This window comes from Aquarana catesbeiana, linkage group LG03 (assembly GCF_042186555.1).
Source record: "Aquarana catesbeiana isolate 2022-GZ linkage group LG03, ASM4218655v1, whole genome shotgun sequence".
NCBI lineage: Eukaryota > Metazoa > Chordata > Amphibia > Anura > Ranidae > Aquarana > Aquarana catesbeiana.
The window spans coordinates 634,854,950-634,879,240 of NC_133326.1; the positions used below are offsets into that span (position 1 = coordinate 634,854,950).

Sequence of the window (24,291 nt, forward strand, 5' to 3'; positions counted from 1 at the left end):
GCCCCAGTGTGAAAGTAGCCTAAGAATGCGTGACTGGCGTTTCTGAAACGCACAGCAAAATGCGTGTTTTCTGTGCGTTTTGTCCAGGTGTGAACGGAGCCGCACTGTTCTGGTGACAACCCAAAATTTGGGATTTTCTTTCATTTCCCATGATAACGGTAAGACCCCATTCACACTTATGCGACTTGTCATGCGACTCTGGACTCTAAAGTCCCATGACTAGTCGCCCCCCTCCTAATGTTTTTCAATGACAACCGTTCAAAGATGTGCAACTTAAAGTCACAGCAACTTTAGAAAGTTTCCTTCACTACTTTGGTCCGAATTTCACGCGACTTGAGTGCCACAGACTGCGATGTAAACCCTGGAAAGTTGCACCCTATTGTCACACCTCCCAACATTCTGAGATGGGAATGAGGGACACCTACTAAGGGCGTGTCCTATGTAGGCATAGGACACGCCCCCCTGCCACACCCCCTTAAAGGAGAATTAACCAAAAAAAGGTTAATTAAATCCACAAGGCGTACTTTTACCACTACTATTCCTTTATATTGGCTTTTGAAATCTACAAAATGCAGCAATTTAGAAATTGGATGAAAGATTTAGCACTGGGGAACAATTTTTGAAAGAAAAAAAAAGTGATTTTTATATACAACTATAAGGATCAGACCAAAATGAGGGACAAATGAGGAGGAATGAGGGACATTGCTCCAAATCAGAGACAGTCCCTCCAAATCAGGGACAGTCCCTCCAAATCAGGGACAGTTGGGAGCTCTGCCTATTGTTATAAATGTGATAGTTGTGCTGCATTATCATTGGTCGAAGCCAAAGTCGTATCCAAGTCGCAGTCATCCACAGTCGCCTATAATTTGCACTCCAAAGTGGCACAGACTTCGGAGTCACACAAGTGTGAATGGAGCCTTAACGGGACAAATGGCTGGAGAGTGAATCTCCCTAATGGAGGGGGGTCACAGACAATAAAAACCTGGCAGGGGTTCCAATCCCTCTCCACTCTGTCCAATACTAAAAACAAAAAAGTTTTGTCTTTATTTATTCTTGGAGTTCAGCTTTCATTCTGCAGACCTCTGCAGGACTTTAGATTGTAAGCTCTTCCGGCAGGAAAGTCCTATTTGTATGTAATCTCTATGAGCTCCCTATGGAGTCCAGTCCTGCAGCTGAGGCCCCGCCCACCCATGCAGCGTGCACAATGTTTAGAGATGCTGAGTGAGGTAGAGGAATGTCCCCCCCTATAAGGAATGATGGTATCCGCCCCCTCTCCATCCCGCTCCGCTCCTGGCACTGTACCATTGTCACACACGAGGGGGGGAGCTCAGTGCACGGCTCTGTAATCTGACTCGTTGTAAAGCGGCTCGGCCCCTCCCACCTCTCCAGCTGATAGTCTCGGAGGAGCGGAGGAGTCCCCGGACTTTTAGTATTGGGATCCCCGGACTAGTGAGCCGAGATGTTCGGTGAGTACTCCGCCTCCAATCACTGTCTATGGGGGGGGGATCGGACATCCGATCGGATCCATCCTCCTCCTCCTCTTCTCTGATACTTTACACTTCTTATTGTTACTTTGTATTGGATGTCTCCTATTCCATCCTATCCGGGCATTGTTATCACTATGGACCGATATTCACCTACACTGATCGATCCAATGTCTCCTGATTGCCTGTAGTGGGAAAATACAATTGTATTATATATTGATCTGGATGTGTGTGATCTATAGAACAATATGATCGGACGATCGGAAACACGATGGGAACTATGCGAAATCACAATTTTTTTTAGTTAATTTTTTTTATACCTGCAATGGTGGCCATACACACATCGATCGATGCGTGATTCCATCAAATCCATCAAACAATGGAGTTCGCCTTAAGCCCGCGTTCACACTTGTGCGCCACACGTGAGTCGCACGCTCAGATTTGTACGGCTCAAAGCGCAAAAAAAATGGTGCAGGACACTTTTTTTTTTTGGCCGCACCGGAATCAGATTGGATGTATGTGTGTGAACGCCCAATGCGATCTGATGCAGACGACAATCGCAATGCGTTTCGCGAGCTGTTTTTGTTGTTAATTTTAACCCCCTCAGCAGATCGCATGGGACGTTTCAGTGCAGTGCGGGAAAAGCACGGGATTGGCTGCGTTTCACCCACATTGCATATAGGGCTGGTTCACGCCGCAAAAAAAAACGCACTCAAGATCCGTTCCGGATGCATTTTTGCATGCGTAAAAACTACATTTACTGTTGCAGAATTGAGAAAAAAAAAATTTCCATCCTGCTTCTACGAATTTTCTGGTCACCGCAGTCAAAGATGAACGTCCACCAGCCGCTTCACACCAGATGCAGTCCAATGCGTTTTTTTTTTTTTTGTCTGCATCAAAAATGCATGGACAGTAAGATTATATAGGTTCCAATGGCATCGTTCACACCCGTTTTCAAAGTATTTTGCTGTGCACCCTGTATTGAATGTCAGCGCGTGTCATAACGCACATCATGATGTGTTCATGGAAAGACGCATAAAGCGGGAACGCAGGGGTGTGAATCCGGTTGTAGACGTCATTCACTTCAGGCGTATTTTCTGCATGGAAGGCAGGTTGTTGCTAGCGTAAAATATGCGTCTAAGTATTTGTGTTTAGATGCCTCTAAACGCACAATTCTTTTATTGATTTTATGCATTTGCATGCGTTTACATGTATTAACAAGTGTACACGTTTAACAGATCATTCACACCGCAATGCATGCACGCTGCCGTCCATTGCATTTTTTATAATGCATTGGCGTGTGCAATGTTTTTTTTTTTTGCCTTGAAGTGCGTTGCACATATGTGCGTGTTTTGCGTGCATTTGAACACTTTGGGGTTTATTTACTAAAACTGGACAGTGCAAAATCTGGTGCAGCTCTACATAGAAACCAATCAGCTTCCAGTTTTTTGTCAAAGCTTAACAAAGAGCTCCAGCCCCCCCCCTCAAAAAAAATACTGTAGCTGCTGACTTTTAATCTAACCTCCCTGGCGGTATGATTATGTCAGATTTTTGATGCTCAAAGCGGTACAATTGTTTTGCATGGAAATTTGGCGTTTTATCTTGTAGGCCTGTAATTAGGAATAACTCACTTAAATATGTCTAAACGAGTCTAGTGGACATCCCGGGTATGATAAAGTTTGAAACACAAAATCATAAATTATAATATAATAAATAATTATAACAAATAATAATAAAAAAAAAAAATATTCAATAATGTAATCAAATCAAAAACACTGAAATTTGCTCAGTTGCAGATTTTTCGCTTTTTTTACTTTCAGTGGTTTTTTTTGTTTTTTTTTTTCTCAGAAACAAGTTTATTATCCCTTTCATGACTAAGCCTATTTCTGACATTTGGTGTTTACAAGTTCAAATCTGTATTTTTTTGCTAGAAAATTACTAAGAACCCCCAAACATTATGTATATTTTTTTTTTTAGCAGAGAGTCTAGAAAATAAAATGGCGATCGTTGTAATATTTTATGTCACACGGTATTTGTGCAGCGGTCTTTTAAACGCAACTTTTTGGGGAAAAAGACACTTTCATGAATTTAAAAAAAACGAAACAGTAAAGTTAGCCCATTATTTTTTTTTTTGTATAATGTGAAAGATGATATTACGCAGAGTAAAGAGATACCAAACATGTCACGCTTTAAAATTACGCACACTCGTGGAATGGCGACAAACTACGGTACCTTAAAAATCTCCATAGGCGACATTTAAAAAAAAAAAATAACAGTTACCAGGTTAGAGTTACAGAGGAGGTCTAGTGCTAGAATTATTGCTCTCGCTCTGACGATCACTGCGATACCTCACGTGTGTGATTTGAACACTGTTTACATATGCGGGCGCGACTTCCGTATGCGTTTTCTTTGCTGCGCGAGCTCGTGGGGAGGGGGGCGCTTTAAAAAATTTTATTATTTTTTATTTCATTTATTTTTATTTTTTTACATTGCGTTTTTAAAAAAAAAAAATAAACTTGATCACTTTTATTGCTATCACAAGGAATGTAAACATCCCTTGTGACAGTAATAGGTGGTGACAGGTACTCTATATGGAGGGATCGGGGGTCTAAAAGACCCCAAATTCCTCCTTTGCGCTTCAAAGTGTTCAGATCGTCAAACGGCAATTCTGAATACTGTATATTTTTTAAAAAATCCATTGGCAGTCGAGTAAACAGGAAGTGACGTCGTGACGTCACTTCCGTGTTTACAGAGAGAAGACTGGCACGAAGCTGTTTCCGGCTTCGTGCCAGTCTGTCTCTAGCTGCCGGAAGTGGCGGATCGAGGATCGGGTCTCCCTGGTGGGACGGGAGGCCCGGTCAGAGCGGCGGGAGGGGGGATGTCCCCTCCTGCTCCTCCGGAATAACAACCGAGCAGCTTTTAGATTCCAGTTTCTACTTTGAGTGTTTGATGATGGATCTCCCCACTAATCACTATCGCTCAATTCTGCGAGTGATTCTAATTTATTATCGCTTTTTTCTAGCTGGTCTAGAACCGCTTTTGATGTAAAGGGACGGTTTTGGTTGCTATGGACAATCTCCAGTTTCCAGGCAGAAAGAACAGTTTTTATAATATAAAACTGCATGCAGGGCATTGGAGAAAGGGACAAAGGGGAGGTGAAATAAATTGATACAGTACTGTAATCTGTAAGGCCCGGTTCACACTGATGCGAGTTCATAACGAATGCGATGCGTCAAAAACACTTTAAATTCGCATGTCATCCCTAAAGTCATTGTTTTCAATGACGGTCGTTCACATACATGCGTTGCGATTCCTCTACGAATGCGATGCGATTTAAAAAAGGGTCTTGTGCGAGTTTACTGCGTTGCGAATTTAGTCTCCATAGACATCAATGTAAATCATTCTTGAATCACATTGATGGTTCACATATGTGCCAATTCCACCACACTACTCCCCACAAAAAACAGGAAGTACACAGGAAGTTAACACCTTTTTATTTTTTTTTACACTGATTCCATTGGCTAGAATATCAATCGCAGCTATGTCCAACTCCTGAAATTCGCGATAAATTCTCACCTCACAAAGGACAAAAAACGGAACAAAGTCACAGCGCATCAGTGTGAACCGGGCCTAAGATTTCAGTGTACTGTATATGTATTGTGTGTTTTTTACTTTTTGAATTTGGCGCCGTTCTCCGTCCCCGTGAGTCACAATGCTCGCAGGGAACGGAGCCCGGCGCTGTGATGAATCGAGCGGATGACGGCTCGCACACACAGCGGGTGACATCGCAGGATGCTGAGGACAAGGTAAGTAACTTTGCCTGGATCCTGCGATGCGATTCCGAGTGTGGCTCGGGGGTTACCGCTTTTGGTACTGAAAATTCACCACGAGCCAGACTCGGGAATACCGCTAAGGAGGTTAAAAGGATAGTTCCCCTTTACGAACAAACTGCCTATGCAGATAAGGGATGTCTGTAGAAAACAAAGCATGCAGCTCTGACTAAAGATGAATAATACCCTTGCTATAGGTGTAGGCCATTTACATACCTTATGAAGCCTGACTGGAATACTTCCAGGACATTGCTGAGTACTCCCAGAACGTGGCTAAGTGAGGCCTAGTCGTCACCGCTCACCTCCACCACCACAGGAGTGAGCTCTTTCTCTGATTCAAACCCCCTCACATGTCCTTTCTCTCCCCTGATGGCAGTAGCTCTGTGCTCAGCAACTTCTGTGTTGGTGGAGGTGAGCAGTGATGACTAGGCCTCACTTAGCCACATCCTGGGAGTACTTAGCCAAGTCCTGGGAGTACATAGCCACGTCCTGGGAGTATTCCAGTCAGGCTTCATAAGGTATATAAATGGCCTACACCGATAGCAAGGACTTTATTCATCTTTAGTGAGAACTGCACAGTTTATTCTTATTTACAGATGTCCCTTATCTGCATAGGCAGTTTTGTGGTAAAGAAAAAACTAAATAAATCAACCCCATTGCGCAGTGCTTAAAAAAAAAAAAAAAAAATAGCGCACGCCGTACATATTTCCAGCAGCGAGCAAATGTGATGCACCGCAACACGCTGGTGTGAACTGCATTCATAAGGAAACTATTCTTTTTTGGTTGCCATGTTTTGGGAATGCGTTTAGAAACGCATCTGGTGTGAATATACACCCAAGATCTGCAGATATATCATGGTGTCCTACTTTGTTTGTACACCACTAAACGCGGTAAATGTAGGTGACGGTGTGTGTTTGGCCCTATTGATTCCTATAGCGGTGCATAGAGAACTGTACGCTTTGTGAATCTAAAGCGGCATTTTTGATGCTTATGTGAATGAGCCCCTAGGTTTCATTCACATGGGCACATGCGTATTTTCTGCGTCTTGCTAGCAAAGCTAACAAAGGATCCTGCATAAAATACGCACCTAATGTACTTGCATTTAGATGCATGCAGTTCTTCTAAAGACTCGCGTACGCACAGCGATATGCATGGCCCTGGACGCAGCGTCTCCTACTTTTTTTTGTCTGCCGCTAAACGCATCCCACATTTTCATTTGTAGACTTAGCTGTGTGTGTGGCCCTATCAATTCCTCCAGTGCTGCGTTTTAGATGCGTACAAAACTATTCGCTGTGTGCATCTATGGGACGTTTTACGATCGTGTGAATGAGCCCCTTATGCATACATCATACGGAATGACAGAGCCCAGCCTCTGCAGATTACATTCACCAGCAGCAGGTCACCCCACCATCCCAGGTTCATGTCGGTGTCACATTCCTAACATGTGTCCGCTATGTTCCCCTCCACACAGCGCCCAATGTTAGCGGCCAATAAGAGAGCCAAGTGACGCTGCAGAGGGGCTGCGCTACTTGCGTCTCTCAACAATGGCCAAGAACAACAGCGGCATGTTTTGTCTCCCGGAGAGACGGCGGTGTCCTGCTAAGATCTGTGCCGGTGGATGTGCTGCTCTCTGGAATATTTTCCGGAATCTTGGAGGGGAGCGGTGTGGTTCTTGGCCTCGAGATGATTTGCTTTCATTGGAAGCGGCTGCCTTCTAAAGAGGAAAAGATTCCTCATCCGTTTAATCGGGGCTAACATGGGAATATCATTTCATAGTTTTGATGATGCTGAACAGGTCCTTGATCGGTGCAGAGCACATCCCGCCTGCTACAGGATTTTTATCCAGCCCACAGCTAGGGTTAGTGGGGTTTAGATCAGTGCTTTGATGTTAAGGAGGACTCTGATGGGGACCCTGATGTAAGGAAGGAATGTGATGGGGGACCCTAGTGTAAGGAAGGAATGTGATGGGGGACCCTGGTGTAAGGAAGGAATGTGATGGGGACCCTGGTGTAAGGAAGGAATGTGATGGGGGACCCTGGTGTAAGGAAGGAATGTGATGGGGACCCTAGTGTAAGGAAGGAATGTGATGGGGGACCCTGGTGTAAGGAAGGAATGTGATGGGGACCCTGGTGTAAGGAAGGAATGTGATGGGGACCCTGGTGTAAGGAAGGAATGTGATGGGGGACCCTGGTGTAAGGAAGGAATGTGATGGGGGACCCTGGTGTAAGGAAGGAATGTGATGGGGACCCTGATGTAAGGAAGGAATGTGATGGGGACCCTGATGTAAGGAAGGAATGTGATGGGGGACCCTGGTGTAAGGAAGGAATGTGATGGGGACCCTGATGTAAGGAAGGCATGTGATGGGGGACCCTGGTGTAAGGAAGGAATGTGATGGGGGACCCTGGTGTAAGGAAGGAATGTGATGGGGGACCCTGGTGTAAGGAAGGAATGTGATGGGGACCCTGATGTAAGGAAGGAATGTGTTGGGGACCCTGATGTAAGGAAGGAATGTGTTGGGGACCCTGATGTAAGGAAGGAATGTGATGGGGACCCTGATGTAAGGAAGGAATGTGTTGGGGACCCTGATGTAAGGAAGGAATGTGATGGGGACCCTGATGTAAGGAAGGAATGTGATGGGGGACCCTGGTGTAAGGAAGGAATGTGATGGGGACCCTGATGTAAGGAAGGAATGTGATGGGGACCCTGATGTAAGGAAGGAATGTGATGGGGACCCTGATGTAAGGAAGGAATGTGATGGGGACCCTGATGTAAGGAAGGAATGTGATGGGGACCCTGATGTAAGGAAGGAATGTGTTGGGGACCCTGATGTAAGGAAGGAATGTGTTGGGGACCCTGATGTAAGGAAGGAATGTCATGGGGACCCTGATGTAAGGAAGGAATGTGTTGGGGACCCTGATGTAAGGAAGGAATGTGATGGGGGACCCTAGTGTAAGGAAGGAATGTGATGGGGACCCTGATGTAAGGAAGGAATGTGATGGGGGACCCTGGTGTAAGGAAGGAATGTGATGGGGGACCCTGGTGTAAGGAAGGAATGTGATGGGGACCCTGGTGTAAGGAAGGAATGTGATGGGGGACCCTGGTGTAAGGAAGGAATGTGATGGGGACCCTGGTGTAAGGAAGGAATGTGATGGGGACCCTGGTGTAAGGAAGGAATGTGATGGGGGACCCTGGTGTAAGGAAGGAATGTGATGGGGACCCTGGTGTAAGGAAGGAATGTGATGGGGACCCTGGTGTAAGGAAGGAATGTGATGGGGGACCCTGGTGTAAGGAAGGAATGTGATGGGGGACCCTGGTGTAAGGAAGGAATGTGATGGGGACCCTGATGTAAGGAAGGAATGTGATGGGGGACCCTGGTGTAAGGAAGGAATGTGATGGGGACCCTGATGTAAGGAAGGCATGTGATGGGGGACCCTGATGTAAGGAAGGAATGTGATGGGGGACCCTGGTGTAAGGAAGGAATGTGATGGGGGACCCTGGTGTAAGGAAGGAATGTGATGGGGACCCTGGTGTAAGGAAGGAATGTGATGGGGACCCTGATGTAAGGAAGGAATGTGATGGGGGACCCTGGTGTAAGGAAGGAATGTGATGGGGGACCCTGATGTAAGGAAGGAATGTGATGGGGACCCTGATGTAAGGAAGGAATGTGATGGGGACCCTGATGTAAGGAAGGAATGTGATGGGGACCCTGATGTAAGGAAGGAATGTGATGGGGACCCTGATGTAAGGAAGGAATGTGATGGGGACCCTGATGTAAGGAAGGAATGTGATGGGGACCCTGATGTAAGGAAGGAATGTGTTGGGGACCCTGATGTAAGGAAGGAATGTGTTGGGGACCCTGATGTAAGGAAGGAATGTGTTGGGGACCCTGATGTAAGGAAGGAATGTGTTGGGGACCCTGATGTAAGGAAGGAATGTGTTGGGGACCCTGATGTAAGGAAGGAATGTGATGGGGGACCCTGGTGTAAGGGAGGAATGTGATGGGGGACCCTGATGTAAGGAAGGAATGTGATGGGGACCCTGATGTAAGGAAGGAATGTGATGGGGGACCCTGGTGTAAGGAAGGAATGTGATGGGGACCCTGGTGTAAGGAAGGAATGTGATGGGGACCCTGATGTAAGAAAAGAATGTGATGGGGACCCTGATGTAAGGAAAATGATGGGGACCCTGATGTAAGGAAGGAATGCCATGGGGACCCTGATGTAAGGAAGGTGATAGGGATCCTGATGTAAGCAAGGAATGTAATGGGGGCCCTGGTGTAAGGAAGGAATGGGATGGGGACCCTGGTGTAAGGAAGAAATGTGACATCGAACCCGATGTAAGGAAGGTGATAGGGACCCTGGTGTAAGAAAGGTGATAGGGACCCTGGTGTAAGGATGGAATGTGATGGGGACCCTGATGTAAGGAAGGTGATAGGGACCCTGATGTAAGCAAGGAATGTGATGGGGACCCTGGTGTAAGGAAGAAATGTGACATCAAACCTGATGTAAGGAAGGTGATAGGGACCCTGGTGTAAGGAAGGTGATAGGGACCCTGGTGTAAGGAAGGTGATAGGGACCCTGGTGTAAGGAAGGAATGTGATGGGGGACCCTGGTGTAAGGAAGGAATGTGATGAGGACCCTGGTGTAAGGAAGGCTCAGATCATGACTTTGGTGTTAAGGAGGGCACTGATGGGGACCCTAATTTAAGGATGGAGACTCTGAAGTAAGGAAGGATACTGATGGTGACTCTGATGTAAGGGGGGGCTCAGATCAGGACTTTGATGATAAGGACTACTCTGATGAAGACCCTAATGTAAGGGGGGGACTCTGATGGAGACTCTGATGTGAGAAGGCCCTCTGTTGGAGACTATGATGTAAGAATGGACACTGATCTATGAGGAGACTCTAATAGAAACTCTGTACAAATGGGCTCTGACTTTAATGGACACTCTTATATAAAGAGGGGCTCTGACATAAAGGGGGCTCAGATGGGTACTCTGATGTAAGGAAGGACTCTGATAGGGACTCTGATGTAAGGAAGGACTCTGATGGGGACTGTGATGTAAGGGGGATTACAGATGGCTACTCTAATGTAAGGGGCGACTCTGATGTAAGGAGGGACTCTGATGGGGACTGTGATGTAAGGGGGATCTCAGATGGCTACTCTAATGTAAGGGGCGACTCTGATGTATGGGGAGGGCTCTAATGGAGACTCTGATGTAATTGGGGACTTTAATAATGACTCTGATGTATGGAAGAACTCTGATGGGGAGTCTGATGTAAGTGGGGAACTCTAATGGGGAGTCTGATGAGGATGTTTGTCTGCTTGTAGTACATATTGCAATTGTGCAACTTTATGTACAACAGACATTGGCACACTTCTTCTGGCGTTATGGTGCGTCTGTAAGTGACAGGAGCAGCACCCACCTCTACTGCTTGTAGCTTGTCATGGTTTTTGGCGCTCAGCTAGAACTAAACTCCCTGAATTGTATACCAGGCCCCCTATAGGAGGCGCTCATTGTCGGGGTTTACGCACCCTTCATCCTCTGACCACAGAGCTGAGAACGCCCTCCTATCATGGTCTCGGTATGTCTGGCACAGAGGAGAAGAGGTCCTCTAATTAGATTTGATGTTCTCGAAGTTTGTAGAATGCGGGAAGTGCATCCAAAGTTTGCTCGGGGGTCTCCCCGCTGACCGCTCTTTTTTTCTGGACTTGCGCAAAGTTTTTGGCTGTGAAGCTGTTGATGACTTTGCTTAAACCTCGGTACAGAGCGTGTTCTGATCTCTGAGTGTCTGGACTGGAACCCATGACATCAGGAGGGGACCGGCCAACAAGGCCGACTGTCTCCACACTCCTACAGTGCTTTGAGGAAGAACCGTATCATCACCCCTGAGGTCAGCCAAGGCCACCTTCTATAGGTCTCCAAAAGATCTACAAGCAACTGTTGTTTTTTTTTTTTATGACCTCACACAAGGACAGTTTATCAGTACAGTGGGGGATCATTTTGTGTATGTTTAGGGCCCCATTCACACTTGCAAATGGGGTTGTTTGCAGTTACCTACTGGAGAGTAAGCAGAGCTCCCTGCAATTAGCGGTGAGCGGGAAGCCCATTGACAGCAATGGAAGGCTGACATTGCACACAGTAAAGCTGGCTATACATTATCAAGTTTTTTTTTTTTGTTCAATTTCCGTTAGATTTACCTTCAACTATGTAGTGCAAGGATCTTCCTGATTGCATACAAATTGAAAGTGTTTAGGTTTGACCTCCATATTATATGGTTTTGGTAAATCTAAAGGAAAATTGTACAAGAAAATTGTATAATATATAGCCAGCTTTATTTGCGGCTGTTCGCATACAATCAGACATGCAGCCATAACTTGCAGATGATCATCCCTGGACACAGACTGCCTGTGTTCCATCAGATTAGGCGACCCGTCAAATGTCGTAACCAAAGTGACGTTCCGTCGCGGCCGTCTTGGTACACCCCGCACTCAGCCGCAGTAAGCCTACACTCTGAAATCGCCACCGAAATCTTGCATTTCACACTTATTTTTACCACTAAACTCAGCTTATATAAATAGTAGCATGAGAGATACGATAGCAGCGGGTGACGTCCGCTAGATAGCTCCTTCCCGGTACGCGTTATGTCCTACTGGACTTCGTCAGCAAGGACCTTTGCTGACGAAGTCCTGTGGGACGTAACACATGCAGGGGAGGAGCTATCTTTGGGTGTTCCAGTCCATTGGAGTGCTGGTTACCATTATCATGTTGAGGATACAGGCTCGTTTGACCTTCTGTTGTTATCTCAGAGGTCCATCGGATCTGGAAAGTGCCCAATTTTTATCAGCTGGTGGAGGTGGTGTCACACAGGAATCTGCAGTATTCATCACTAGGTTTCTTCATCTTCTATACTGGGACTTGTAGTTCCTTTGCATTTTACATTGTGCTCGCCGACTCATTATTTTACCATTGCGCTGCACTTATTTTGTTTTGTATTAATTGATCAGTGTATTCTGACAGTGGAGGATATCTCAATCCACCTCACCTGTGCAAATGGGGGAACACATTAGTATTTTTTTGTTTTCGATTAGCACACAATTAACCGATTCAGGACCGCCCCATGTACATTCACTGCGGCAGGGCGGCCCTTAAAGTGGAGTTCCACACAAAAATGGAACTTCCTCTTTTCTGAACCCTCCCCCCCTCCGGTGTCACATTTGGCACCTTTCAGGGGAGAGGAGGGTGCAGATACCTGTCTAAGACAGGTATTTGCACCCACTTCCGGCATAGACTCCCATGGGAGTCTATGCCTCTTCCTGTCCCTCCGCGCTGTCTCCTGGGAAACACACAGCTCCCAGGAGATAGCGGGGACCAGTTACGATGCGCAGCGCGACTCGCGCATGCATAGTAGGGAACCGGGAAGTGAAGCCGCAACGCTTCACTTCCTGATTCCCTCACCTAGGATGGTGGCGGCAGCTGCCGAGAACCAAGCGGGTTCTCGGCGTCACCTGCCGACATCGCTGGACCCTGGGACAGGTAAGTGGCCATTTATTAAAAGTCAGCAGCTGAAGTATTTGTAGCTGCTGGCTTTTAATATTTTTTTTTTTTGGCGTCTTTAGGTGGACCCCCGCTTTAAGCGCAAAATCACGTACCTGTACATGGTTTCTTTCAAAGGGCTCTGGGGCGCGTGCGCACGCCCCGCCGGAGTCCCTCTCCCACACAGCGGGAGCCAATCCAGCGAACCCGGCAATCATTCAGAGAGAGGCAGAACTGTGGTCTGCCTATGTAAACAAGACAGATCACTGTTCTGCTAGTAAGAAAGACAGAGATCTTGTGTTTCTGCTAAGCAGGAACAGAGATCTCTGTCATTCTTCAGTTAAGCCATTCCCCACACAGTTAGAAAGCACTCCCAGGGAACACAGTTAACCCTTTGATTGGCCCTGATGTTAACCCCTTCCCTGCCAGTATCATTTGTACAGTGACAGTGCATTTTTTTTTTTAGCACTGATTACTGTATTGGTGTCACTGGTCCCCAAAAAGTGTCACTTAGACGCCTTTCACACTGGAGGAGTTTTTCAAGCACTTTAGCGGTAAAAACAGCGCCTGTAAAGCGTCTGAAAAATGCCTCATCTGCAATCCCAGTGTAAAAGCCAGAGTGCTTTCACACTGGGGCGCTGAGCTGGCAGGACGTCAAAAAAAGTCCCACAAGCAGCTTTTTTGAGGCGCTTTAGGAGCAGTGTATACACCGCTCCTAAAGCTCCCCTGCCCATTGAAGTCAATGGGCAATGCCTGCAAAGCGCCGTGGCAGCGGCGCTTTTAACCCTTTATTCGGCCACTAGTGGGGGGGTTAAAAGCCCCCCCGCTAGCGGCCGAAAAGCACCTTTAAAATGATGGTAAAGCGCCGCTAAAACTAGAGGAGCTTTACCGCCGATGCCCCCATGCTGTCAGAGTGAAAGGGCTCTTAGTTTTAGATTTGTCCGCTGCAATGTCGCAGTCCCGCTAAAAAAAAAAAAAAAAAAAAAAATCGCTGATCACTGCCATTACTAGTAAAAAAAATATTTCAAAAAAGTCCCTAATTCTATCGCATAGTTTGTAGACGATATATAACTTTTGCGCAAACCAATCAATATACGCTTATTGAGATTTTTTTTTTTTTTTACCAAAAATATGTAGCAGAATACATATTGGTCTAAATTGATGAAGAAATTAGATATTTTATTTTTTTATTGGATATGTTTTATAGCAGAAAGTAAAAAATATTGATTTTTCAAAATTGTCGTTTTTTTTTTTTGTCTATAGCGCAAAAATAAAAACCGCAGAGATGAAAAAAAATCCCACCAAAAGAAAGCTCTATTTGTGGGGAAAAAAGGACATAAATTTTAATTGGGTACAACGTCGCCCAACCGCGCAAATTGTCAGTTAAAGCAACGCAGTGCAGTATCTCAGGAAGGGGGTAAAACCTTCCGGGGCTGAAGTGGTTAAGGTTAGCTGGAGGGAACACACTGCACACATACACAGTTTAAATGGCCTGGAGCAGCTGCTAGGGGGCGCAATAAAGTAAAATTCAGCCTGTTGTGCGTTTGGGAGGGTGGAGCGGTATGGGGGACCAGAGATTTTTTCTGGAAAGGACCCAAAACAGCAGCAGCTCCTCCAGCAGGAGGAGCTATTGTATGTACCATTTTAGAGCTATGGTATGTACTATCTATTAGGCTATCATGTGCATTGAGAAGCTCAAAAAAGTTTGTTAAGCTACAGTTTTCAGGAGCAAAAACACGGTAAAAAGACAAGCGCGTTCATGCACGTTCCTGCGTTAATGCAGTCTATTGGCCAGAATTCATTAGAATGCATTATCACGTGCTAACGATGAGCGTTCCTGCGCACTAATACACGTTTTTTCACGTTTGAGTGTTTTTTAGACTCAAAAGCTCCTCTCCTGAACGCACAAGTGATGGGGGTTTTTTTTTATTTCTGCCTGTAAACTTTCCAGCCACTAAATTCCTGAAAGCGCCCATAGTGTGCATGGACACATAGACTAACTTGGAGTGGAGTTACCAGGCAGAGAAAGTAAAAGCTCAAAGCCGCTCAAGCACCTGTAGGCGTCATCTTCTAGGAGCTGCAGTGGGCATGAGGCAGCAGGTTGAACAAAAAAAAACTCTCAGCTCCGGTCGGAGCCGCTGTACCATACAAGGTTAGTACAGCGATCTCCCCGCTGAGCTGTTGTGTTCTGATAGGGGGGTGACAACCCCACCCCCAGAACACTCTGATCTGCGCTCTCTGTCATTGGCTGAGAGCACTGATCAGGAGTCGGTCGGCTTCTGGTTTTCCGGCATGCTCGTCCGAAATAAACACGGGTCGGTTTTCTTTAGACTGGCCGATGTCTCCCGTCATTCGACCCGTGTACCCGGCTTAAGGCTGGCCATACATTATACAATTTTCTTGTAGATGTACCAAAAGTATGTAATATGAGCTCAAACCTAAACATTTTTAATTTGTATGCAATCAGGCAGGCCCTTGCACTAGGTGTTGAAGGAAATGTAATAATGTATGGCTGGCCTAACGGCCCATACATACTAGAGCTGCACGATTAATCGTTAAGAATCCAAATCGCAATCTTTTTCCCTTCCCGATCTTCAAAACAGCATGTCACGATTCTTTCGAACACGTGCAGAGAGTTCTCACAGCTGGAAGGAAAAAATAAAAAATAAAAATAAATCCAGGCAGCCTGCCAAGTTTTATCACAACCCACTAATAAGTAGAAAAACAACAGTGTGGGTCCTTAAGCGCTAAAAACTGGCACTCCCTACAGCAATCTTTTATTGCTGGCGCCCATTGAGCGCTGCATGTTTGTCCATTTAATAAGTAGAAACAAAGTATCTTTTCATCAAAGGAAAGAACTCAGGCGTGTAAATGAGGGTGTTTTAACCATTTAAAGACCAAATCTTGTCCGACATTTGTTGCTTACAAGCAGGGGCGTTGGTAGGTGGCAAAAAGACCAGAGGCTTCAGCCCAAAGTCAAAGGCCAGCACAGTGGGGGGTGGGGGGATGGGCGGGTGTTTCTAGTGGTGCTGGGTTTTTTGGCTGGGCGGTAGGCAGGGGCGGACTGACCATTCGGGCACTCGGGCAGTGCCCGAGGGCCCCATGCCACTAAGGGGTCCCATCAGGGTTGCCAGCCTCAATAAAACCAAGGACAGTATGTAAAAATCTGTGTTTTTTTTTTTTTAAATCCCAAGGTTATACAGTAGCTGTCCCGCCTCTCCAGTACCTTTTCAGTGTGTGTATGTGTATTCTGTGTGTGTATATTGTGTGTCTGTGGGTGTATACTGTATGTGTGTGTGTGTGTATACTGTGTGGCCCCATAATCTATTGCCTGGGGGCCCCATAATCTCCTATTGCCCCGGGGCACCATGAGTTGTCAGTCCGCCCCTGACGGTAGGGTTTTGTGGCGGGGGGTATGCTCACTTGCTGGTTGCTGCCGGGCTTACCAGTGCCCATCAATGCTGACCACTAAACTGACACACACTGACCTACCTGACACACACTGACCTACCTGACATACATACACTGACCTACCTGACACACACTGACCTACCTGGCATACACTGACCTACCTGACCCACACTGACCTACCTGACACACGCTGAACTACTTGACCCACACTGACCTACCTGACACATACTGACCTACCTGACATACACTGACCTACCTGACATACATACACTGACCTACCTGACATACATACACTGACCTACCTGACATACATACACTGACCTACCTGACATACATACACTGACCTACCTGACATACATACACTGACATACACTGACCTACGCACTGACCTACCTGACATGCACTGACTTACATGCATTGACCTACCTAACACACACTGACCTACCTGACACACTGACCTACCTGACATACACACACTGACTGACCTACCTGACCAGGAGGAGACAGACTTCATGTGTCCAGGTCCTGCAGCAGCAGCTCAGCCGTGGTGCTGGTGTGCGAGGCAGCCAGAGGAGAGGAGGAGAGCCGAGCGGGGATCGCTGTGGCATGGCACCCGCATTGTAATTCCTGCCTTCTGGAGCCTTCTTCCTGTTCCAGTCACAGTGAGCTGGGAAAGGACTGAGGTTGGAGGAGTGCAGGCTCTGGGAGGCGCCGGGGATGCTGCTCAGGGTGGCGGTGTCTTCTCTCTCTCTCTCTCTCTCTCTCTCTCTCTCTCTCTCTCTCTCTCTCTCTCTCTCTCTCTCTCTCTCTCTCTCTCTCTCGGGCTCTTCCCTGTTTGATCCTGCTGCTCTGCACTCCACGCCGCCACTGGACCAGCGGCGGGACGCTCCAGTCCAGGAGTCGCAGGCCAGGCCCCACAAGCACTAGCGCGGAGGAGGAGGAAGTGCAATCCTCTTCCGCTTTGATTGCTGGACAGTGTGGGCACAGTGGGCAGGAAGGAAGTTGCGGCCGTGACGTCACTGGTTTCTAGCCGCTAGGCGGCTCTGGCAACCACTGACCAAGAGTAGAGTCAGGTGGAGGCAGGGGTGGAGCTGGAGCCGGAGCCGTGCTACCACGGCTCAGTCCGCCGCTGTCCCCTGCATTGTGGACCGGGACAAGAGACTCGGGGCTATGGGCCCCAGACTCGGGGCTGTAGCCCCAATAGCCACCCCCTAGCGACGCCTATGCTTACCAGTAAAAATCATTATTTTCTGCTAGAAAATAACTTGGAACACCCAAACATTATATATATATATATTTTTGCAGAGACCCTAGAGAATAAAATGGTGGTTGTTGCAATATTTTATGTCACACCGTATTTGCGCAGTGGTCTTTCAAACACAATTAAAAAAAAAAAAAAAATACACTTTAATGAATAATAAAAAAATATAAACAGTAAAGTTAGCCCAATTTTTTTGTATAATCTGAAAGATGTTACACCGCGAGAACTGTGAGAGAATCGTGATCTTTATTCCAAGCAAAAAAATCGTGATTCTCATTTTAGCCAAAATCGTTCAGCTCTAGTACACATGATCCGAAAATCGTACGAAGAATACCGCTTTGGAAGTGATCGTACGATAATCGGATCGTTAGTACAGAGCTTTCGAGAGCCGATCACGACAGTTCGTCTGATATTATCCGATTGGACAGACGCGAAATGTTTTTCTCGTACGATACCAGATCGTATGATTTTCGTTTAATCAGTACAGTTGTCGTCCGAAAATACAATAGAAATACACTACAACCGTTTCTGGAGTGATGGGCAGTTACAAAATGTACCCCTGTTACAATGAAGTCTCCCTAGGTTGTTAGAATTGGGGGTCTTAGTTTCCTCTGATGGGGAGGGTTGGGGAGCTGAACTGCAAGTATTATCCTGTAGGATTGCACATGGTGTCTATGAGCTTTATTAATATGTACCCACTTTTGGTGGGAGGGTCGGGACTGTGTATATCTGTTTGGGCAAGTATTGTATGGTGTGTGTGTGTTTTTTTTTTTTTCTGTCTTTTGTTGATGTGCACTGGATTTCTACTGTAACCGGTGGCTGATTTCCGCAATTTGTGGCTGTTGTTGTATGTATACTATAAAACTTAATAAAAAGTATTTTGCAAAAAAAAAAAAAAAAAAAGAAATACACTACAAAACATGACATCACTTCTGATTTTTTTATTCTGTCGTACGAGAATTTTCGTCACTTTAGTAACCTCTCCATTTTCGATATGCGACTAGCATGCAAAAAAAACCAAAAAAAAAACGGACGATCTGTCGTCCGATTTTCGGATCATGTGTACAGGCCATTAGGCTGGGTTCACACCTCTGACAGAAGCGGGTCGTAGCAGGAGTCTGGTGCGTCCCCGTTCTCCTTTTCAGGGACGATTTAGGGCCAAATTTTTGCCTGAAACCAAGCCAAAGACGCACAGCGTTCCTATGCAAGCCGCTCCGCACTCAGCCACAGCGGAGATATGTGAAACGGCTCCATAGAGAGCCAATCACAATCTCCTGTCATGCGAATTGGACGCGGGGAAGCCACATCCACTTCGCATAGGTGTGAACCCAGCCTTAGATGTACTATTCATTAGATGTAGAACTGCATAGTGTCGGAAAATCTTCCTGAGTGTATCGTGGTGCCATTGAGAACGAATGCTGCTGTAAAGCATGAATGCAATGTGTGTTGCATTAATGCAATACGATAGATTGATTGGCCAGTTGTTCAGTATTTACATAAGTAAGTCTTCTATAATCTATAGTGTGTATGTAAGTGAGGGGGAGAAGAGGAAGGAGTGAAGGCAGACACCTCTCTGGGAAATCACAGGCGGTCAGACAGAGTTTTTAAACACATCAGTTCTCTATTTCCTGAGATCTGTCAGCTACTGGTATCTCCATCTGCTTGTATCTTCCAGCTGTTGTGGAACTCTATGGCCCAGCTTGCCTTGATCTTCTGGTTGAATGGTGATTGAGGGAGGATCCATTACCATCCATATATACACACAGCAGGGTTGTATAGGTGTCACTGCCCCTCCCACACTTGTCTGCTCACCATTTGCTGATGATAGAAGTTCTCATGTAAACAGTTTCATTTGTTCCTGGTTATTGCTTTGAATATACACACAGCACAGAGTGAATGCACATCAAAGAATACCACATACATTGCCTGGGGGGGAGGCTCGTTACCAGCAAACCACATTACCATGGTGCTTTGAGTTCATCCCACGCTCGGTAATAGGGAATTGCAGGCAAGCTGCTAGAGATCCTCATATGCACCCCCCACTGGCCTTATTCAGTAGAAATATTCTGTTCTTAAAGTGTTTGTTAATCTTTGTTAACCTAAAAAAAATGGATCCTCTTCCTTTAAAGAGAAGAGAACCTTCCCGAAAAACAACCATCTCTGCCGCATTCCACCAATCAGGCCTGTATGGTAGATTGTGACCAGACGGAAGCCACTCTTCAGTAAAAGGCACATGACAAGCCAACTGGAGTTTGCTAAAAGGCACCTGAAGGACTCTCAGACAAAATTCTCTGGTCTGATGTACCAAAGATTGAACTCTTTGGCCTGAATGGCAAACATCATGTCTGGAGGAAACCAGGCACCGATCATCACCTGGCCAATACCATCCCTACAGTGAAGCATGGTGGTGGCAGCATCATGCTGTGGGGATGTTTTTCAGCTGCAGGAACTGGGAGACTAGTCAGGATCGAGGGAAAGATGAATGCAGCAATGTACAGAGACATCCTTGATGGAAACCTGCTCCAGAGCACTCTGGGCCTCAGACTGGGGCGAAGGTTTATCTTTCAACAGGACAACAACCCTAAGCACACAGCCAGGATAAAAAAGGAGTGACTACGGGACAACTCTGTTAATGTCCTTGAGTGGCCCAGCCAGAGCCCAGAATTGAACCCGATTGAACATCTCTGGAGAGATCTGAAAATGGCTGTGCACCGACACTCCCCATCCAACCTGATGGAGCTTAAGAGGTCCTGCAAAGAAGAATGGGAGAAACTGCCCAAAAATAGGTGTGCCAATCTTGTAGCATCATACCCAAAAAGACTTGAGGCTGTAATTGGTGCCAAAGGTGCTTCACCAAAGTATTGAGCAAAGGCTGTGAATACTTATGTACATGGGATTTTTTTCGTTTTTTTATCTTTAACCACTTCAGCCCCGGAAGGTTTTACCCCCTTCCTGACCAGAGCACTTTTTACAATTCGGCACTGCGTCGCTTTAACTGCTAATTGCGCGGTCATGCAATGCTGTACCCAAACGAAATTTGCGTCCTTTTCTTCCCACAAATAGAGCTTTCTTTTGATAGTATTTGATCACCTCTGCCGTTTTTATTTTTTGCGCTATACACGGAAAAAGACCGAAAATTTTGAAAAAAAATGATATTTTCTACTTTTTGTTCTAAAAAAAATCCAATAAACTCAATTTTAGTCATACATTTAGGCCAAAATGTATTCGGCCACATGTCTTTGGTAAAAAAAATGTCAATAAGTGTATATTTATTGGTTTGCGCAAAAGTTATAGCGTCTACAAACTAGGGTACATTTTCTGGAATTTACACAGCCTTTAATTTATGACTGCCTATGTCGTTTCTTGAGGTGCTAAAATGGCAGGGCAGTACAAAACCCCCACAAATGACCCCATTTTGGAAAGTAGACACCCCAAGGAATTTGCTGAGAGGCATGTTGAGCCCATTGAATATTCATTTTTTTGTCCCAAGTGATTGAACAATGACAAAAAAAAAATTACAAAAAGTTGTCACTAAATGATATATTGCTCACACAGGCCATGGGCATATGTGGAATTGCACCCCAAAATACATTTAGCTGCTTCTCCTGAGTATGGGGATACCACATGTGTGAGACTTTTTGGGAGCCTAGCCGCGTACGGGGCCCCGAAAACCAATCACTGCCTTCAGGATTTCTAAGGGCGTACATTTTTGATTTTACTCCTCACTACCTATCACAGTTTTGAAGGCCATAAAATGCCCAGATGACATAAAACCCCCCCAAATGACCCCATTTTGGAAAGTAGACACCCCAAGCTATTTGCTTTGAGGCATGTTGAGTCCATGGAATGTTTTATATTTTGACACAAGTTGCGGGAAAGTGACAAATTTTTTTTTTTTTTTTTTTTTTTTTTGCACAAAGTTGTCACTAAATGATATATTGCTCACACAGGCCATGGGCATATGTGGAATTGCACCCCAAAATACATTTAGCTGCTTCTCCTGAGTATGGGGATACCACATGTGTGGGACTTTTTGGGAGCCTAGCCGCGTACGGGACCCCGAAAACCAATCACTGCCTTCAGGATTTCTAAGGGCGTACATTTTTGATTTTACTCCTCACTGCCTATCACAGTTTCGGAGGCCATGGAATGCCCAGGTGGCACAAACCCCCCCCAAATGACCCCATTTTGGAAAGTAGACACCCCAAGCTATTTGCTGAGAGGCATGGTGAGTATTTTGCAGCTCTCATTTGTTTTTGAAAATAAAGAAAGACGAGAAAAAAAATTTTTTTTTTTCTTTTTTCAATTTTCAAAACTTTGTGACAAAAAGTGAGGTCTGCAAAATACTCACTATACCTCTCATCAAATAGCTTGGGGTGTCTACTTTCCAAAATGGGGTCATTTGGGGGGTTTTTTTGCCACCTGGGCTTTCCATGGCCTCCGAAACTGTGATAGGCAGTGAAGAGTGAAATCAAAAATTTACGGCCTTAGAAAGCCTGAAGGCGGTGCTTGGTTTTCGGGGTCCCGTACGCGGCTAGGCTCCCAAAAAGTCCCACACATGTGGTATCCCCGTACTCAGGAGAAGCAGCAGAATGTATTTTGGGGTGTAATTTCACATATTCCCATGGCATGTTTGAGCAATATATCATTTAGTGACAACTTTGCGCAAAAAAAAAATAAAAAAAATAAAAAATTGTCTCTTTCCCGCAACTTGTGTCACAATATAAATTATTCCATGGACTCAACATGACTCTCAGCAAATAGCTTGGGGTGTCTACTTTCCAAAATGGGGTCATTTGGGGGGGTTTTGAACTGTCCTGGCATTTTATGCACAACATCTAGAAGCTTATGTCACACATCACCCACACTTCTAACCACTTGAAGACAAAGCCCTTTCTGACACTTATTGTTTACATAAAAAAATAATTTTTTTTTGCAAGAAAATTACTTTGAACCCCCAAACATTATATATTTTTTTTAAAGCAAATGCCCTACAGATTAAAATGGTGGGTGTTTCATTTTTTTTTTTCACACAGTATTTGCGCAGCGATTTTTCAAACGCATTTTTTGGGGAAAAAACACACTTTTTTACATTTTAATGCACTAAAACACACTATATTGCCCAAATGTTTGATGAAATAAAAAAGATGATCTTAGGCCGAGTACATGGATACCAAACATGACATGCTTTAAAATTGCGCACAAACGTGCAGTGGCGACAAACTAAATACATTTTTAAAAGCCTTTAAAAGCCTTTACAGGTTACCACTTTAGATTTACAGAGGAGGTCTACTGCTAAACTTACTGCCCTCGATCTGACCTTCGCGGCGATACCTCACATGCATGGTGCAATTGCTGTTTACATTTGACGCCAGACCGACGCTTGCGTTCGCCTTAGCGCGAGAGCAGGGGGGACAGGGGTGCTTTTTTTTTTTTTTTTTTTTTTTTTTCTTTATTATTATTATTTTTTTATCTTATTTTTAAACTGTTCCTTTCATTTTTTTTTTTTTTTAATCATTTTTATTGTTATCTCAGGGAATGTAAATATCCCCTATCATAGCAATAGGTAGTGACAGGTACTCTTTTTTGCAAAAATTGGGGTCTATTAGACCCTAGATTTCTCCTCTGCCCTCAAAGCATCTGACCACACCAAGATCGGTGTGATAAAATGCTTTCCCAATTTCCCAATGGCGCTGTTTACATCCGGCGAAATCTAAGTCATAAAATGCTCGTAGCTTCCGGTTTCTTAGGCCATAGAGATGTTTGGAGCCACTCTGGTCTCTGATCAGCTCTATGGTCAGCTGGCTGAATCACCGGCTGCATTTTCAGGTTCCCTGTTGAGACAGGAGAGCCAGAGAAAAACACGGAAGACGTTGGGGGGGGAGGGGCATTCCCTCCCACTGCTTGTAAAAGCAGTCTAGAGGCTAATTAGCCGCTAGGATTGCTTTTACATGAAAGCCGACCGCTGGCTGAAAAGAATGATACCAAGATGATACCTAAACCTGCAGGCATCATTCTGGTATAACCACTCAAAGTCGTGAATGGCGTACCTGAAGACAAAAAAATGGTTAACAATAAAGCACAGTAAACGGTAAGGTATAAAAAATTGCATACCTGAAAAGCAAACATGATAAAACATAATAACAATAAAACATTGCAGAATAGAATACAGTAAAAAAGAACAGAACAATAGAGAGAGAGAATAGAGAGAGAAAGAACAATAAAACGACAACTATTTTTTTTTTATTTTATATTTTTGTATGTGTTTTTTTTTTTTTTTTACACTTTTTTTTGTAACTAACTTTTATAACTGTAACCGGTTCCAGGTTCGGGTCTCTCAAAATGCGATGGCATCTTGGGAGACCCTGTGAAAGTGTGCCTAGTCTGTGGAATGCTGTACCCTACGCTAATACTCAACTAGTGCATGGTAGCGTTCAAAACATTCACCAATGCAAAGACCAGGATTGTCAGGACAGGAGGGACAATAATAGTGGGTGTCACGTCTATATCCGCGCTTGCTGCAGACACGACATCTTTTTTGGGGGGGTTCGTTGGGTAGGGGTACTCGGGAGGACATAAAGAAAATGCCTCTCATGCAGCCGACTGCATTTGGTTGGGGATGTGAATGGGGGAAGTACGGGCGCCGCAGAAGCGGTGGGTTCCCAATTAGGATTGGCGAATGCAGCAGGAAGGGCATTATGGGCACGACGGGCCTGTGTTCGTCTTCTTGGTGGCAGCGGGACACTACTTGTGCTTGCCACCTCACCA

At 45.4% G+C, this 24,291-nt stretch overlaps 1 protein-coding gene across 1 annotated transcript in view; it reads left to right on the plus strand.

The window, feature by feature from the left end:
* Positions 1-1,324: 1,324 nt before the first annotated feature.
* Positions 1,325-24,291, plus strand: part of LPAR2 (lysophosphatidic acid receptor 2) — a 107,913-nt gene continuing 84,946 nt past the window's right edge. The window contains exon 1 of the mRNA XM_073622510.1: positions 1,325-1,466. Within this exon, the coding sequence (XP_073478611.1) occupies positions 1,460-1,466 (7 nt within the window). The 5' untranslated portion in view covers positions 1,325-1,459. The remainder of the gene's footprint in view (positions 1,467-24,291) is intronic.